This window comes from Bufo bufo, chromosome 1 (genome assembly GCF_905171765.1).
Source record: "Bufo bufo chromosome 1, aBufBuf1.1, whole genome shotgun sequence".
In the NCBI taxonomy this organism is placed as follows: Eukaryota; Metazoa; Chordata; class Amphibia; order Anura; family Bufonidae; genus Bufo; species Bufo bufo.
In genome coordinates this window covers 604,385,558-604,403,962 of record NC_053389.1, presented here as the reverse complement: position 1 = coordinate 604,403,962, position 18,405 = coordinate 604,385,558, and the positions used below count along the sequence as shown (strand labels likewise).

The window sequence follows — 18,405 nt, the reverse complement described above, 5'->3', positions numbered from 1 at the left end:
ATATATATATATATATATATATATACACTCACCTAAAGAATTATTAGGAACACCTGTTCTATTTCTCATTAATGCAATTATCTAGTCAACCAATCACATGGCAGTTGCTTCAATGCATTTAGGGTTGTGGTCCTGGTCAAGACAATCTCCTGAACTCCAAACTGAATGTCAGAATGGCAAAGAAAGGTGATTTAAGCAATTTTGAGCGTGGCATGGTTGTTGGTGCCAGACGGGCCGGTCTGAGTATTTCACAATCTGCTTAGTTACTGGGATTTTCACGCACAACCATTTCTAGGGTTTACAAAGAATGGTGTGAAAAGGGAAAAACATCCAGTATGCGGCAGTCCTGTGGACAAAAATGCCTTGTGGATGCTAGAGGTCAGAGGAGAATGGGCCGACTGATTCAAGCTGATAGAAGAGCAACGTTGACTGAAATAACCACTCGTTACAACCGAGGTATGCAGCAAAGCATTTGTGAAGCCACAACACGCACAACCTTGAGGCGGATGGGCTACAACAGCAGAAGACCCCACCGGGTACCACTCATCTCCACTACAAATAGGAAAAAGAGGCTACAATTTGCACGAGCTCACCAAAATTGGACTGTTGAAGACTGGAAAAATGTTGCGTGGTCTGATGAGTCTCGATTTCTGTTGAGACATTCAAATGGTAGAGTCCGAATTTGGCGTAAACAGAATGAGAACATGTATCCATCCTCTGATGGCTACTTCCAGCAGGATAATGCACCATGTCACAAAGCTCGAATCATTTCAAATTGGTTTCTTGAACATGACAATGAGTTCACTGTACTAAAATGGCCCCCACAGTCACTAGATCTCAACCCAATAGATCATAAGTCACAACAATGGACAATCACAGTCTGCTTAAACTAATAACACACAAAGAATTAAATGTCACCATGTTATTATTGAACACACCATGTAAACATTCACAGTGCAGATGGAAAAAGTATGTGAACCCTTGGATTTAATAATTGGTTGAACCTCCTTTGGCAGCAATAACTTCAACCAAACGTTTCCTGTAGTTGCAGATCAGACGTGCACAATGGTCAGGACTCAGGAGTAATTCTTGAACATTCCTCTTTACAGAACTGTTTCAGTTCAGCAATATTCTTGGGATATCTGGTGTGAATCGCTTTCTTAAAGTCATGCCACAGCATCTCAATGGGGTTGAGGTCAGGACTCTGACTGGGCCACTCCAGAAGGTGTATTTTCTTCTGTTTAAGCCATTCTGTTGTTGATTTACTTCTACGCTTTGGGTCGTTGTCCTGTTGCAACACCCATGATCTGTTGAGCTTCAGCTGGTGGACAGATGGCCTTAAGTTTTCCTGCAAAATATCTTGATAAACTTGGGAATTCATTTTTCCTTCGATGATAGCAATCCATCCAGGCCCTGACGCAGCAAAGCAGCCCCAAACCATGATGCCCCCACCACCATACTTCATAGTTTGGATGAGGTTTTGATGTTTGTGTCCTGTGCCTCTTTTTCTCCACACATAGTGTTCTGTGTTTCTTCCAAACAACTCAACTTTGGTTTCATCTGTCCACAGAATATTTTGCCAGTACTGCTGTGGAACATCCAGGTGCTCTTGTAAAAACTGTAAATGTGCAGCAATGTTTTTTTTGGACAGCAGTGGCTTCCTCTGTGGTATCCTCCCATGAATTCCATTCTTGTTTAGTGTTTTACGTATCATAGATTCGCTAACAGGGATGTTAGCATATGCCAGAGACTTTTGTAAGTCTTTAGCTGACACTCTAGGATTCTTCTTCACCTCATTGAGCAGTCTGCGCTGTGCTCTGCAGTCATCTTTACAGGACGGCCAGGGAGAGTAGCAGCAGTGCTGAACTTTCTCCATTTATAGACAATTTGTCTTACCGTGGACTGATGAACAGCAAGGCTTTTGGAGATACTTTTATAACCCTTTCCAACTTTGAGCAAGTCAACAATTCTTAATCGTAGGTCTTCTGAGAGCTCTTTTGTGCCAGGCATCATTCACATCAGGCAATGCTTCTTGTGAAAAGCAAACCCAGAGCTGGTGTGTGTTTTTTATAGGGCAGGGCAGCTGTAACCAACACCTCTAATCTCTACTCATTGATTGGACTCCAGTTGGCTGACACCTCACTCCAATTAGCTCTTGGAGATGTCATTAGTCTAGGGGTTCACATACTTTTTCCACCTGCACTGTGAATGTTTACATGGTGTGTTCAATAAAAACATGGTAACATTTAATTCTTTGTGTGTTATTAGTTTAAGCAGACTGTGATTGTCTATTGTTGTGACTTAGATGAAGATCAGATCACATTTTATGACCAATTTGTGCAGAAATCCATATCATTCCAAAGGGTTCACATACTTTTTCTTGCAACTGTATATAATAGTTTTTCATATATATATATATATATATATATATATATATATATGGAGTGCAGAATTATTAGGCAAGTTGTATTTTTGAGGATTAATTTTATTATTGAACAACAACCATGTTCTCAATGAACCCAAAAAACTCATTAATATCAAAGCTGAATATTTTTGGAAGTAGTTTTTAGTTTGTTTTTAGTTTTAGCTATTTTAGGGGGATATCTGTGTGTGCAGGTGACTATTACTGTGCATAATTATTAGGCAACTTAACAAAAAACAAATATATACCCATTTCAATTATTTATTTTTACCAGTGAAACCAATATAACATCTCAACATTCACAAATATACATTTCTGACATTCAAAAACAAAACAAAAACAAATCAGTGACCAATATAGCCACCTTTCTTTGCAAGGACACTCAAAAGCCTGCCATCCATGGATTCTGTCAGTGTTTTGATCTGTTCACCATCAACATTGCGTGCAGCAGCAACCACAGCCTCCCAGACACTGTTCAGAGAGGTGTACTGTTTTCCCTCCTTGTAATCTCACATTTGATGATGGACCACAGGTTCTCAATGGGGTTCAGATCAGGTGAACAAGGAGGCCATGTCATTAGATTTTCTTCTTTTATACCCTTTCTTGCCAGCCACACTGTGGAGTACTTGGACGCGTGTGATGGAGCATTGTCCTGCATGAAAATCATGTTTTTCTTGAAGGATGCAGACTTCTTCCTGTACCACTGCTTGAAGAAGGTGTCTTCCAGAAACTGGCAGTAGGACTGGGAGTTGAGCTTGACTCCATCCTCAACCCGAAAAGGCCCCACAAGCTCATCTTTGATGATACCAGCCTAAACCAGTACTCCACCTCCACCTTGCTGGCATCTGAGTCGGACTGGAGCTCTCTGCCCTTTACCAATCCAGCCACGGGCCCATCCATCTGGCCCATCAAGACTCACTCTCATTTCATCAGTCCATAAAACCTTAGAAAAATCAGTCTTGAGATATTTCTTGGCCCAGTCTTGACGTTTCAGCTTGTGTGTCTTGTTCAGTGGTGGTCGTCTTTCAGCCTTTCTTACCTTGGCCATGTCTCTGAGTATTGCACACCTTGTGCTTTTGGGCACTCCAGTGATGTTGCAGCTCTGAAATATGGCCAAACTGGTGGCAAGTGGCATCTTGGCAGCTGCACGCTTGACTTTTATCAGTTCATGGGCATTATTTTGCGCCTTGGTTTTTCCACACGCTTCTTGCGACCCTGTTGACTTGTTTGAATGAAACGCTTGATTGTTCGATGATCACGCTTCAGAAGCTTTGCAATTTTAAGAGTACTGCATCCCTCTGCAAGATATCTCACTATTTTTGACTTTTCTGAGCCTGTCAAGTCCTTCTTTTGACCCATTTTGCCAAAGGAAAGGAATAATAATTATGCACACCTAATATAGGGTGTTGATGTCATTAGACCACACCCCTTCTCATTACAGAGATGCACATCACCTAATATGCTTAATTGGTAGTAGGCTTTCGAGCCTATACAGCTTGGAGTAAGACAACATGCATAAAGAGGATGATGTGGTCAAAATACTCATTTGCCTAATAATTCTGCACGCAGTGTATATATATATATATATATATATATATATATATATAATCGAATAGAAAGCAGGACTGCACTCCAATATGTGATGAAAAAATCAAAGCAGTTTATTCACCCATGTTATGGCAAAGTTTGCGACGTTTCAGCTCTTGCGAGCCTTTCTCAAGCCTATATATATTACTCCAACAAGTAAAAGGTATTCTCTGTTTATTCACCAAACAGCTGTTTGGTGAATAAACACAGAATACCTTTTACTTGTTGGGTGCCATGGAATTTTTGCACTATATTTCCAGGAACTGAGATTGTTTCTACAGCCGCTGGCACCCGCCTTCTACATTTTCTGCAGTGCTATTCTAATATATATATATAGCAGCACAGACAAAAACACTAAAATGTGTGCAACGTCCAATGGGAATAGGCACTTACTTACTATAGATGAAAATATATATATAATCTCTACAAATAAAAAATATCAAGAGGTAAACCATACAGTATCCACACACAGACATAAACTGAAAGTGTCAATATAGTAATATAGTATAGTACATAATCTATGCAATATAGTACATAATCTAAAAGGCAAAAGAAAACCCTCACTTCTGCTTAAAAAATAGCAGATCCATAAATGTTAGGCCTCATGCACACGACTATATTCGTTTTGTGCTCCACAAACCGCAGATAAACAAACTAGGCATGTGGTCCATGCGCCGTCCGCATATTTTTTTTGCAGACCTGTGGACTACAGTGGGACAGTGGTCTGCATTTTGCAGACATTTTCTATAATTTTGCGGAAAGGAAATACGGATTATTCATTTGCTTGCTGTATCCGTATGTCTGTTCCGCAAAATGAGAGAATCAAGTCACCATTAGACACATCTGTATGTGCATAAATTATTAAAGTGGTGCCTAATAGAGATCCAGTGGATAACAAGCCAACACTGTGTGGTGTGCATGAGATTACATGGTGGTGGATGGAGTCCACTGCAGCTCTGTACTATGCAGCTATAGGGAATCTATGTACCATCATATACTACTACCTAGTGTCATATGTTTGAGATATTCTTTCCTAGAGACAGTGCTTCTATAGGAGAATACCTTTCTAATAGGATATTCAATGCTTTTATGAGATTTGCACAGAAAAAAACCTCAGGATGCCTGTGTAGCAAACTTGGAGGTACAGCAGAAAATAGAGAAATATATGGGTTCCCTATTACAGTTCCAAAGGCTTTACAGAGCCATAATATGTCCATATGCATAAGATCTAAACTGCATATTAGTGGGAAACCCCTCTACACACAAAAGGTAGATTTGAGGTGTTTAGGACATTTAAAGAGATGTATATGATACAGATGTAGAATGAATGTATATCGGCTTGTGTTTCATAGGTGGTGATGATGAGATCTCATTCCAACCTCAGGATCTTATCACAGATATTGAGATGATTGATGAAGGCTGGTGGAGTGGATCCTGCAGAGGGCAACGCGGGCTCTTTCCTGCTAATTATGTGGAGCTTATCCAGTAAAGCATTGAATTTGCTGTTAACATGCTGTAAAGGGTGATTCTCAAACACGGTATAGAGCTTTGCAAGAAATGAAGATCCCAAGTGTGAAATATGTGAACATAGAAACGTAGTATATGGAAGGAAATGGTGAAGAATGTACAGCTTCACCCCAAACCACTAACATGCACTTTTAATAAAGAAGCAAATTCCTACTTTGCTATTATTATTACTACCTGTAATCATCTTAACTGCGGGCTTCAATAATCCATCTGAATAAAGTTTTAAACTTCTATAGATGTTTGGTCATTGCGAAAGATGTTGCGCATCTCATATGCAGTCATATCTCATATCATCATATCGCATCATGGATTTTGAGACAAATACTAATAAATTAAAAGCATAACCATTTTCATAGAATTTTTAGTAACCTAGTTTGGCATTGAACTCAGTTTACATACACTGTACCTTCTAGTCCATAGCATGTGAGTCTATCACTATTCTTTACTGTTACAGATAAAGGGATAGATTAAATTTCTAGTGAAAAGTTTGCTATTGGTTAAAGGGGTTCCCTAGCCAAAAGTTATATGTAAAACTGCTCCTAATGTAAAAAACTAAACAAAACAAAAAAAACAAGATCACCTCACAAATCCTTCACCACTCTTGTTACAACACTGCCAGGTCCTCTGCAGCTCTCTATACTTCCTGTTCCAGTGATAATGTGGGACCTCTGCAGCCAATTAATGTGGTTATCCTGGGGCCTTACGCACATGGGCTAAAGCAGATTTTCCAGGATTACTGCGTTTTTTTAAACATATATGCTCTTGTAGCTGCTTACCTCAAGTACAGTCGTGGCCAAAAGTTTTGAGAATGACACAAATATTAGTTTTCACAAAGTTTGCTGCTAAACTGCTTTTAGATCTTTGTTTCAGTTGTTTCTGTGATGTAGTGAAATATAATTACACGCACTTCATACGTTTCAAAGGCTTTTATCGACAATTACATGACATTTATGCAAAGAGTCAGTATTTGCAGTGTTGGCCCTTCTTTTTCAGGACCTCTGCAATTCGACTGGGCATGCTCTCAATCAACTTCTGGGCCAATTCCTGACTGATAGCAACCCATTCTTTCATAATCACTTCTTGGAGTTTGACAGAATTAGTGGGTTTTTGTTTGTCCACCCGCCTCTTGAGGATTGACCACAAGTTCTCAATGGGATTAAGATCTGGGGAGTTTCCAGGCCATGGACCCAAAATGTCAACGTTTTGGTCCCCGAGCCACTTAGTTATCACTTTTGCCTTATGGCACGGTGCTGCATCGTGCTGGAAAATGCATTGTTCTTCACCAAACTGTTGTTGGATTGTTGGAAGAAGTTGCTGTTGGGGGGTGTTTTGGTGCCATTCTTTATTCATGGCTGTGTTTTTGGGCAAAATTGTGAGTGAGCCCACTCCCTTGGATGAGAAGCAACCCCACACATGAATGGTCTGAGGATGCTTTACTGTTGGCATGACACAGGACTGATGGTAGCGCTCACCTTTTCTTCTCCGGACAAGCCTTTTTCCAGATGCCCCAAACAATCGGAAAGAGGCTTCATCGGAGAATATGATTTTGCCCCAGTCCTCAGCAGTCCATTCACCATACTTTCTGAAGAAGATCAATCTGTCCCAGATGTGTTTTTTTTTTAGAGAAGTGGCTTCTTTGCTACCCTTCTTGACACCAGGCCATCTTCCAAAAGTCTTCGCCTCACTGTGCGTGCAAATGCGCTCACACCTGCCTGCTGCCATTCCTGAGCAAGCTTTGCACTGGTGGCACTCCGATCCCGCAGCTAAATCCTCTTTAAGAGACGATCCTGGTGCTTACTGGACTTTCTTGGACGCCCTGAAGCCTTCTTAACAAGAATTGAACCTCTTTCCTTGAAGTTCTTGATGATCCTATAAATTGTTGATTGAGGTGCAATCTTAGTAGCCACAATATCCTTGCCTGTGAAGCCATTTTTATGCAACGCAATAATAGCTGCACGCGTTTCTTTGCAGGTCACAATGGTTAACAATGGAAGAACAATGATTTCAAGCATCACCCTCCTTTTAACATGTCAAGTCTGCCATTTTAACCTAATCAGCCTGACATAATGATCTCCAGCCTTGTGCTCGTCAACATTCTCAACTGAGTTAACCAGACGATTACTGAAATGATCTCAGCAGGTCCTTTAATGACAGCAATGAAATGCAGTGGAAATTCTTTTTTGGGATTAAGTTAATTTTCCTGGCAAAGAAGGACTATGCAATTTATCTGATCACTCTTCATAACATTCTGGAGTATATGTAAATTGCTATTATAAAAACTTAAGCAGCAACTTTTCCAATTTCCAATATTTATGTAATTCTCAAAACTTTTGGCCACGACTGTACAACTTCCCCAATTTTTCTCCAATTTGAACAGTTCTTAAATAAAACTCAATTTTCTTACTTCCGGTTTCGGTGCTGGTATGTGAGGACGCAGGGACTTCAGCTCCTCACCGCCAAACAACTACCAGTCCGCTCCGACTCTTTCCCCAGTGTTAACCGGGGGCAAAACTCATCTAATAACCGCTCCAGAGAGTGTATGGAGCGATACCTTCTAAGGAGCGGGCAGAAAATCACCTCCTCGGGGCGGCACATGAGCGCACAGGATCCTGCGCTTCACAAGATGGTGCCGACTCCAGCAAGCGAAATATGGCAAGCAGAGGGCGGAGAGCGAGACGCCGGGCGACCAGATACACAGGTGGATATGTTTAACACGGCAGGGGGACCTGTAAATATAAAACAACTAGCCATAGAAGTGGCACGGCAGTTAGCACCAGATATCATTGCCTCACTGGCATCTACAGTGCAGGCGGCGCTGAATAAGTTACAGGAAAATGTCACGCAGCAGGAGCAGAGTTTAGCAGAGGTATAACAAAGAGTGGCATGTATGGAGAAAGAAAGCGTGGAGAACTCTGCTAAGATGCAAGATTTAGCTCTGCTAGCTGAACGATTGAAAGAACGTGTGAACGATTTAGAAAACATATCTAGAAGAAGCAACTTAAGAATAGTAGGAGTACCAGAATCAGTACCGCCAAAGGATTTGCATCATTTATTTGAACACGAACTACCGCATGCTTTAGATCTCTCAGACAAAAGGATAGTGGAAAGAGCCCACAGAGTAGGGCCGTTGAAAGAGCCCACAGAGTGGGGCCGTTGAAAGAGCCTCAGATACATGTCTGACGCCGAAATACAAAACATAATGCAACCTTTTTCATACACAGAATGGTACTTAATTGAGCAGATGAGAGGGAGATTGGGTAGATTGTTGATATGTAACAGAAATATATAGTCAGTATGACATAATATCGAAACTAAATAGAGCTCAACTGATGTGCTAGGTGACACCCTAGTTTTGTGTGGTTGTTGGAAAAAATACAGATTTCTTGTATTACATAACATAAACTTTGCTCATTAATATAATGTCTGATGTTCGGGTCTGCTTACCCAAATAAAAAAATAATAAAACTGTATAAAATAAAAAAACAAAAAAAATAAATTTTCTACAAGGCCCTACTTGGAACCATGGTAGTGGATGGGGCCTTAATTATACCTCCAGTTGGTAGAGGCTCTTCTCTAGTAGCAGAGTAATACAATTTGTTTAATACTGTACAGGTAGAATTGGGTTTTTTATTTACACAGACTGAACAAATGCTTGTATGAACAGTCCTTCACAATAAGTGGCCTGTGTAAAGGGTGATTGCATCTTTTAGGCAGCACATTAAAAGTAATAATGATCATTCAGTCCTCATTCATTTTGCGTTAGGCTGTGCGAAAGTCCCTTTAACCACCTAACAGTGTTTCCTGAGTTCTGCTGAATCTTTGAGAAAAGCATTTAAGCATCTGTTAGCAGATTTGTACCTATGAAACTGGCTGACTTGTTACATGTGCACTTGGCAGCTGAAGGCATCGGTGTTGGTCCCATGTTCATATGTGCCTGCATTGATGAGAAAAATGATGTTTTAATATATGCAAATTAACCTCTAGGAGCAACAAGGGTGTTGCCATTACACCTAGAGGCTCAGCTCTCTCTGCAACTGCCACGCCCTCTGCACTTTGATTGACAGGACCAAGCAGTGTAAACAAGATCACTCCTGGCCCTGTCAATTAAAGTGGAGAGGGCATGGCAGTTGCAGAAAGAGCAAAGCCTATAGGTGTAATGGCAACACCCCCTTGCTCCTAGAGGCTCATGTGCATATAAGAAAACATAATTTTTCTCAGCAATGTGGTCATGTATGAACATGGGACCAACACAGATGCCTTCAGCTGCCATGCGCACATGCAACAGGTCAGCTAGTTTCACAGGTACAAAGCTGCTGACAGATGCCCTTTAACATTTCAGCCAGAGCAGAACTTGGGCAGAAAAATATGGGGGTTTGATGGAGCTGATTTAGCTGCTTATATCTCCGGATTTGTAGCAGCTAGAGATATGGTCTTATTTGAATTCTGGCATTCAAAGCTTTCATACAAGACCAGAAATCGAGTCAGAATTAAAAAGCAGTGAAACCTGCTTTTACCTTCACCTTTAGCTGCATTCACTGCTATCCAGATTTCTAACAGTCATATCTTCCAAAGTAGCGGAGATAATTCTGTGATTCTGCTGTGATAATGCTAGGAATATCAGCTTTCAAACAAAACCATATCTCTATCTGCTTCCAATCCAGAGATATGAGCAGCTAAAGCAGCCCCCCTCTTCAGTCTGGAGGGGGGGGGGCAGTTGGGGAGCTGACAGCCTGCAAAAGGAAATAAATAAATATAAAAAAATATATATAAATTTGTCATTATTATCATTGTACTGACCCACATAATAAAGTTATGTTATTTATACCACACAGTGAACATCGCAAATAAATTCCACAAAACAATGTTAAAATTGCAGTTTTTTTTTATCTTTCCTCCTAAAAATACAATAATAAAAGTTATTTAATACACTATATATACCGCTAAGTAATTCCTAAATAAACACAAAAAATAAATAAAATAAAATTGGAACACTGAGGGGGAAAATGTTGCTGGTTCTTAAGGTTACTGGTTCTTTAGTTATGTCACTAAGGGGTTAAAAATGCAGTAGTGTCCCCTGAGTTGTGCGCTTTTGTGTACTTCAGACACAAAAATCTACAGTAAAAAAGTGAAATTTTTTGGAGTGTTTTTTTTTATGTGACTGTGAGGAGGTTAAATAAGTGTCAATCAGCTTGAATATTGTCGTTTGACACGTTATTGGCTCTGCATCAAACCCTGTGAAAACGAAATCCCAAAGGTTAAATTATATGGACCTTATTGCTGTATACACTGGCTAAATGACAAAAGTTGTATTAGTGTGTTCAGTGATTCATTGCCGCCATCTGTTCCTTACTGGCAATGACAACCCACATTTTTATTAGAATATTTTAAGACTTTTTAGGGTGCTTTCACACTAGCGTTTTTCTTTTCTGCCGCTGAGTTCCGTCCTAGGGGTTCAAATCCGGAAAAGAACTGATCAGTTTTATACCCATTCATTCTGAATGGAGAGCAATCCGTTCAGGATGCATCAGGATGCATCCAGTTTAGTCTTTTTTACTGATCAGGCTTTTCAGAATACTGTGCATGTTGTATTTTTACCTCCGGCCAAAAATCCGGAACACTTTGACTGAACACCATTTTTCCCATTAACTTGCATTAATGCCGGATCCGGCGCCGTGTGTCCCGTCAAACCGGATCCAGCTTTTGCATGTTAAACCCGAAGTCCATAAATGGCGGATCCGTTTTTTCCAATGCATTTTATTATTGTGATCAGAATCCTGATCAGGATTCAAATGTAATCCGTTTTCACATGTTTTTCTGGATCCGGCGGGCAGTTCCGGCGACCGAATTGCCCGCCGGATTCAAACAACGCTAGTGTGAAAGTACTCTTACTTTTCTAATTTACTTTTTAATATTTTATTCTATTAATTGCAGAGGAAGAGATACTGTATTGCGATATTAACATTGTTTAACAGGTGTCCTTTGCTTATCAGGGAGTGGCTTTAGGGATAGAAACATGTGTGTTTTCTTCCCTGAAACATATTGGAGTTTTCCAAAGACCACTCCCAGGCTAAATGACCACCCTTGTAAGCCCATACTATAAAGTGTGGTGGATACAAACAAAACATGCCAATACTTTTGTAAAGAAGCACTAGACATATAGCATTCACAAGACCTAGTCTAACAGAATTACACAATGGCTTTCCTCTCAGGATGTGTCCTTGCTGTCCCAGGATTTTTACTCATCATGGTGGGGCTAATGGAGGGTAAGTTATTCTTTTTTTAATGACTCTGTATGCTCAGTCAAGCACTTTTAAGGCTATATTCACATCCGTATCAGAGGCTCCCTTTGGGGCACCATATGGTCATTACGGCTAAAGTTTCCACTGGGTGTATGTAGGACTCCCAAATGTCCAACTGAGTCAGCAGTAAAATGGCCCAACTTTGGGTGATTGACATGGATGACGCCTCCTACGTCATCCACAGGCCTCTAAATATAGTTTGGCACATGTGTAGTTGGGCGTGGGAGTTTTTAGGGTATGCTGGGTACTCCAGACACATCTTAAATTTAGAAAGGGGTTTACACTTGTTGTGGAACCAGTTTGCAGGGGTAAAACCTGGTGACAGGACCCTTTATGCCATATGACAATTACTTTCCAGTATAAGGGCTCATGCACACGACCATTATAGGCCAGTGCAACGCATCACGGATGTGGACCCATTCACTTGGGTCTGCAATCTAGAAGATGCTTCCGTGGGGTTGCATTCTATGCCTCCGCACCACAAAATATTGCACAAGTTGAATGGGTCTGCATCTATCTGCGTCAGCCACATGGACGGTGCCCGTGCATTGGGGACTGCAATTTGCGGTCCCCAATGCACGGAACGGGCGCCACATGTTTAAATGCATGAGCCCTAATACACATGTATACTGTACATAATCTAACAAAATATCTGAATTGTCATATATAGTATCTGAAGTAGAAGGCACCATCTTGGCACCTCAGTCAGGTGCTTAGAATATATTAACACTATACATGGAGATTCTAATAAGAAGAATCTAGAATCACAATGGGGGTTATTTACAAAGACATGCAATCCGTGAGTGGAGTAGATTTTTTTCCATCTTTTACGACTAAAACTGTTGTAACTGTAAATGAATATGACAGGGCCGATGGGGCTGCCCCGGCCTGGCCTCCGACACAACCCCGCCACTCCCAAGTGGCAAGGACAGTGGAAAAATGCCGCTTGTGACAAAATATTGTCACACGGGTGTTAAAAAGTCGCTAATGGGGTCTTGTGACTTTTTTATACACCGATTTAGTGTTAGTAAATAAGCCCAATAAGTATAACACTGCTATTACTTACTAGCTTCACCTGAAACCTTTGAGATGAATGGACAGTAACAGTAGGTCTGGATACAGAGACTGAAATAGCTATGCTTTGTAAGGGCTCAGGTACAGTATGCTGTACATGATTTGGCTCCCGTATGTCATTTGCTGAACAAGTTATAGGGGAAGATTTATCAAATACTGGTGTAAAGGAAAACTGGCTTAGGGTACTTTCACATTAGCGGCAGGGGAGTCCGGCAGGCTGTTCCGGCGGGTGCATGCAGTACTTTTAGTCCGGCTGCCTCTCGCCGTGCGCTGCCGTGCTTCCGCCGGAACTCCGCCCCCATTATAGTCAATGGGGACGGAACGGCAGTCCAGGGGCACACGTGAACTAGCGGCAGGACAGATCCGAAATGCTGTTCTCCTGCCGGAACAGCCTGCTGGACTCCCCTGCCGCTAGTGTAAAACTAGCCTTAGCTGCCCATAACAACCAATCAGATTTCACCTTTCATTATTCAAAAGCCCCTTTGGAAAATGAAAGTTGGAATCTGATTGGTTGCTATGGGCAACTAAGCCAGCTTTCCTTCACACCACACCAATTTTAATAACTCTTCCCCTTGATTTTTGCATCCACTAAGTAGACATTGATCATATCTTAGGGTTCTTTCAGACCTGCGGCTCCAGCAGACATTGCTGGGAATTGCGTGAAGTGTTTTTTGTCTGGCTGATTTTCAGTATATTTGCTGAGGACCCAATTACAGTCTCGACTGGAACAGCCTGCTGGAGTTTCTAACCTTAGTGTAATATTAACAGCTGCTATATCCCAGTACATATAAGTAAAAAAAATATATATTTTTAGGGGCATGGTCCAGTAACAGCGGCCCCACATTATAGCTACATATGTATTACCCTTTTATCCATCTAGACCAGTGGTCGGCAAAGTGCGGCTCGCGAGCCACAAGCGGCTTTTTAGATCCTTCAATGCGGCTCTTTGGTGCGGGCTGGCGGGTGGGCGGCCGCGCAGCCATATCGCGCCGCTCAAGATGCTTGCAAAATGTCCGTCATGCGCCTCCTGCCCCGTCTGTCTACTCCTTCCACTTTATGAATGAAGCAGGCAGGCGGGGCAGGAGGCGCATGACGGAGGGAGAGATGTCACGCTGCGCACAGCAGCAGAAGGGCGGGCATGTGACGAGTGGCGAAGAGGCCGCCGCTCAGGAGGAGCGAAATGTCCTGCAGCAGAAAGGTAGGAGCTGCCCCCGGTGTGTGCACAGCGCCGGGCACCTCACCGGCCCCGCCGCAATTGTCTCTGCCTCCTCCCTTTCCCCCCCACTAATACATTACTTTACTTACTGGAAGGCACTTATGGGGGATATCTGTGGAGGGCACTTATGGGGGATATCTGTGGAGGGCACTTATGGGGGATATCTGTGGAGGGCACTTATGGGGGATATCTGTGGAGGGCACTTATGGGGGATATCTGTGGAGGGCACTTATGGGGGATATCTGTGGAGGGCACTTATGGAGGATATCTGTGGAGGGCACTTATGGGGGATATCTGTGGAGGGCACTTATGGGGGATATCTGTGGAGGTGTGGAGGGCACTTATGGAGGATATCTGTGGAGGGCACTTATGGAGGATATCTGTGGAGGGCACTTATGGGGGATATCTGTGAAGGGCACTTATGGCGGATATCTGTGGATGACACATATATAGCATCTTATGCTATATATGTGTCATCCACAGATATTAGGGATCGACCAATATTGATTTTTTAGGGCCGATACCGATACCGATAATTTGTGAACTTTCAGGCCGATAGCCGATAATTTATACCGATATTCTGGGAATTTTCATTTTTGAGAAAAAAATAATTTCCTACACAAATCTGCTGAAAATTAATTTGTTTATTGTTAACGTGTATTTTAATTTTTTTTTGTAAATCTTTTTCATTTATACTTAATATTTTTGTTGTTTTTTTTGTTGTTTTGTTTTACTAACTTTTAGCCCCCTTAGGGACTAGAACCCTTGTCCTATTCACCCTGATAGATCTCTATCAGGGGGAATAGGATCTCACACTGTCCCTGCTCCGATCGGAGGAGCAGGGGAGAGGGGATCCTGTGGCCACTGCCACCAATGATTAATACTGGGTGGGGGGGCGCACTGCGCCACCAATGTTTTTACTATTGGGATGGGGGTGGGGGGCGCACTGCGCCACCAATGAAGATAAGTCTCTCATTCATTCATATACAGGAGGCGGGAGCTGGCTGCAGAATCACATAGCCGGCTCCTGAACTCTATGAGCGGTAGCTGCGATCCGCGGCACCTAAGGGGTTAACTATCGCAGATCGCAGCTACCGCTCATAGAGGTCGGGAGCCCACTATGTGATTCTGCAGCCAGCTCCCGCCTCCTGTATATGAATTAATGAAAGACTTATCTTCATTGGTGGCGCAGCGGCCACAGCCCCTCCCCTCCTCTTGTCTTCTCTCCTCTCATTGGCGGCAGCGGCAGCAGCAGCACAGGGGGAGGGAGACACTGCTTCCCTCTCCCCTGTGCTGCTGAGGGAACACAGAGAGCGCTGACAGCAGCGCGTTCTGTGTTCCCCATACGTTATCGGTATATCGGCAAAATAGATGCCGATACCGATAACGTTCAAAATCCTGAATATCGGCCGATAATATCGGTAAAACTGATAATCGGTCGATCCCTAACAGATATCCCCCATAAGTGCGTCATCCACAGATATCCCCCATAAGTGCGTCATCCACAGATATCCCCCATAAGTGCGTCATCCACAGATATCCCCCATAAGTGCGTCATCCACAGATATCCCCCATAAGTGCGTCATCCACATTACATCCACATCTGCAGACAAGTTTAATAAAAGTAAAAAATGATAAAGATATCAAATAATAATCAACATCCAAATAAAAGAAAGTACATATAAAAGTATGTAAAAACACATTCTGGGCTCATGCCCACGAATGTAAGGGCGCCGTGCCTGTGCTGCGGACCGCAAATAGCGGTCCGCAATGCACGGACACAGACCATGGGGCAGCTGCATGAGGATCGCGGACCCATTCACTTGAATGGGGTTCGCGATCCGCATCCGACTGCCCGCACGGCAAAAAAGTAGCGCATGCTGAAGTGAATGGGTCCATGATGCGGGCTGCACACGGCCGTGTGCAGCCCGCATCATGGACCCATTCACTTCAATGGGTCCAGGATCCGGGATATGAGTGCTACAGAGTGCTTCCGTGGTGCTTCTGGCTGTGCCTCCGCACCGCAAAAAAAGTAGTGCATGCGATACTTTTTTGCGGTGCGCAGGCACAGCCAGAAGCACCACGGAAGCACTCTGTAGCACTCATATCCCAGATCCTGGACCCATTGAAGTGAATGGGTCCTTGATGCGGGCTGCACACAGCCAGGGCCCGTGTATTGCGGACCCGCCGTATGCGGCCTGCAATATGGCAACGGCGAGCACACAGTCATGTGCATGAGCCCTAATAGTCCCCTCTGGTACTGTTGACGCAATATTTTAGGTTTTAAAAATGTGGCTCTCGAAAGAAATTTCAATCGTGGTTTTGGCGATATTTGGCTCAGTTGACAAAAAAGTTTGCCCACCACTGATCTAGACCATCTCTTATTTCTTATTTTTATAAGCTTGTGTGTGTAAAATAACTAGGGATGAGCGAATCGACTTCGGGTGAAACATCTGAAAACGATTCGCATAAAACTTCGTAACAATACTGTACGGAGCAGGAGCTCCGTACAGTATTAGAATGTATTGGCTCCAATGAGCCGAAGTTATTACTTCACGAATTCTCGCAAGACTTCGGGTAATAACTTCATAAATTAATTTGTACTGTAAAAAAACATTTCCGAAACTCGAGTTTGGTTCCACGGTACACTTGGAACCAAACCCGAGTTCGGGAAATGTTTTTTTACAGTATAAATCAATTTATGAAGTTATTACCCGAATTCTCGTGAGACTTCGCGAAGTAATAACTTCGGCTCATCAGAGCCAATACATTCTAATACTGTATGGAGCTCCTGCTCTGTACAGTATTAGAACAAAGTTTTATGCGAATCAACTTCGGATGTTTTAACCGAAGTCAATTCGCTCATTCCTAAAAATAAACTTTCAACAATTTAATTCCTGCACTTTTTGGATTATCAAGGAGACATATCAGTTTCTGCTGACACTTCCTTTAGGCTTTCCATTTGTTGTATTTCATAGGACGAAAGAGAAGAAAATAAAGGAATGCTGGATCTGCCAGATCACATTACCAGCAGTGCCTATTGACTTATAATGGGGTACTGTTGGGTTCCACTGCACTGTCTGTCATTTTGGCAGGAAGAATATTGCTGCATGCTTCCTGTCAAATATGATGGAATCTCATAACAAGTGTGAACAGAACCTATAAATAATAATATTAATAATTCATAATTTAAAAGCAATCATGAAAAAAAACTTATAAATTGAATACTACATATAAAACTTGTTTTTTGTTTCTGTTCAAGCTGCTTCTGTCCGCTCATCATGCCCCCCTGGTTGGTTCTTCTACAGATCACACTGCTATGCCGTCAGCAAGAATCCAGCGAAATGGGCTGATGCAGAGGTATATTACACAATGTCTGCTATAGTTACACCCATTAATGCGTATGGTAATAAGTAATTGTCCAGTGCATGCAAACATGACTGTTGGCCATGTCACCACTGGTGAGTATTTAAGCTTTGCCTGGCAAAATCACTTGCAAAATGTTTTACCATTCTATTAGTACACATAAGAACTGTCCTAATCACACAGCAGGAAAAGTTACTTCACAACACTGAGCTAAAGAGCTGCCTCATCCCCCTCTCTGCTCTGTTTGTCAGGGATTATGTTGCTGAATACAGTTTAATATGATCTTCAGCTGAATCTCTGTAGGAATGGAGTTCATTAGGCAGTGGTGTACTAAGGGGGGGGGGGGGGGGGGCTGACCCGGGTGCCGGCTCTCAGAGGGGGGGCCAGAAGCAATGAGCGCTTCCATCAATACAGATACTGGAGCGCTGGGAGCTGTGGTTCTGTCCCTTACCGCTAAGATCCTAGCGCTTCTCCCCCCCTTCAGGTCGGCGGCGCACAGAATGATGAAGCAGCAAGACTTCTCCTTGCTCCACCATTCAGCCTGCAGGCACAGATCGCGCTGCCAGCCTGTGTGGGCGTAGCCTGCAGCCCAGAAATCTGCATAAGCTCCGCCCACAAAGTTCTGCAGAGCATTCTCTGCCTGCAGGGGAGAGAGGTATGTGAGCTTCAGGAACGTGACAAGGTGAGTAGTTACTGTGTTTTTTGTTTTGTTTTTAATACAGAGGGGGCACAGAGGGCTTTATTACTATGGAGGGGGCACAGAGTCCATTACTACTATGGAGGGGGCACAGAGGGCATTACTAATGTGAAGGGGGCACAATGGGAATTTCTACTATGGAGGGGGCACAGAGCCAGAGGGCATTACTACAATGAAGAGGGCATTATTACTGTGAAGGGTCACAGTGGACATTATT

The 18,405-nt window shown here is 42.7% G+C and overlaps 2 protein-coding genes across 2 annotated transcripts in view; both read left to right on the top strand.

Annotated features, from left to right (window-relative positions):
* LOC120985564 (src substrate cortactin-like) overlaps positions 1-5,767 on the top strand; it is a 71,329-nt gene extending 65,562 nt beyond the window's left edge. Inside the window, exon 18 of the mRNA XM_040413580.1 lies at positions 5,362-5,767. Within this exon, the coding sequence (XP_040269514.1) occupies positions 5,362-5,498 (137 nt within the window). The 3' untranslated portion in view covers positions 5,499-5,767. The remainder of the gene's footprint in view (positions 1-5,361) is intronic.
* Positions 5,768-11,729: 5,962 nt separating this feature from the next.
* Positions 11,730-18,405, top strand: part of LOC120985562 (regenerating islet-derived protein 4-like) — a 30,190-nt gene continuing 23,514 nt past the window's right edge. Inside the window, exons 1-2 of the mRNA XM_040413579.1 lie at positions 11,730-11,799; positions 17,388-17,485. Coding sequence (XP_040269513.1) covers positions 11,730-11,799; positions 17,388-17,485 — 168 coding nt within the window. The remainder of the gene's footprint in view (positions 11,800-17,387; positions 17,486-18,405) is intronic.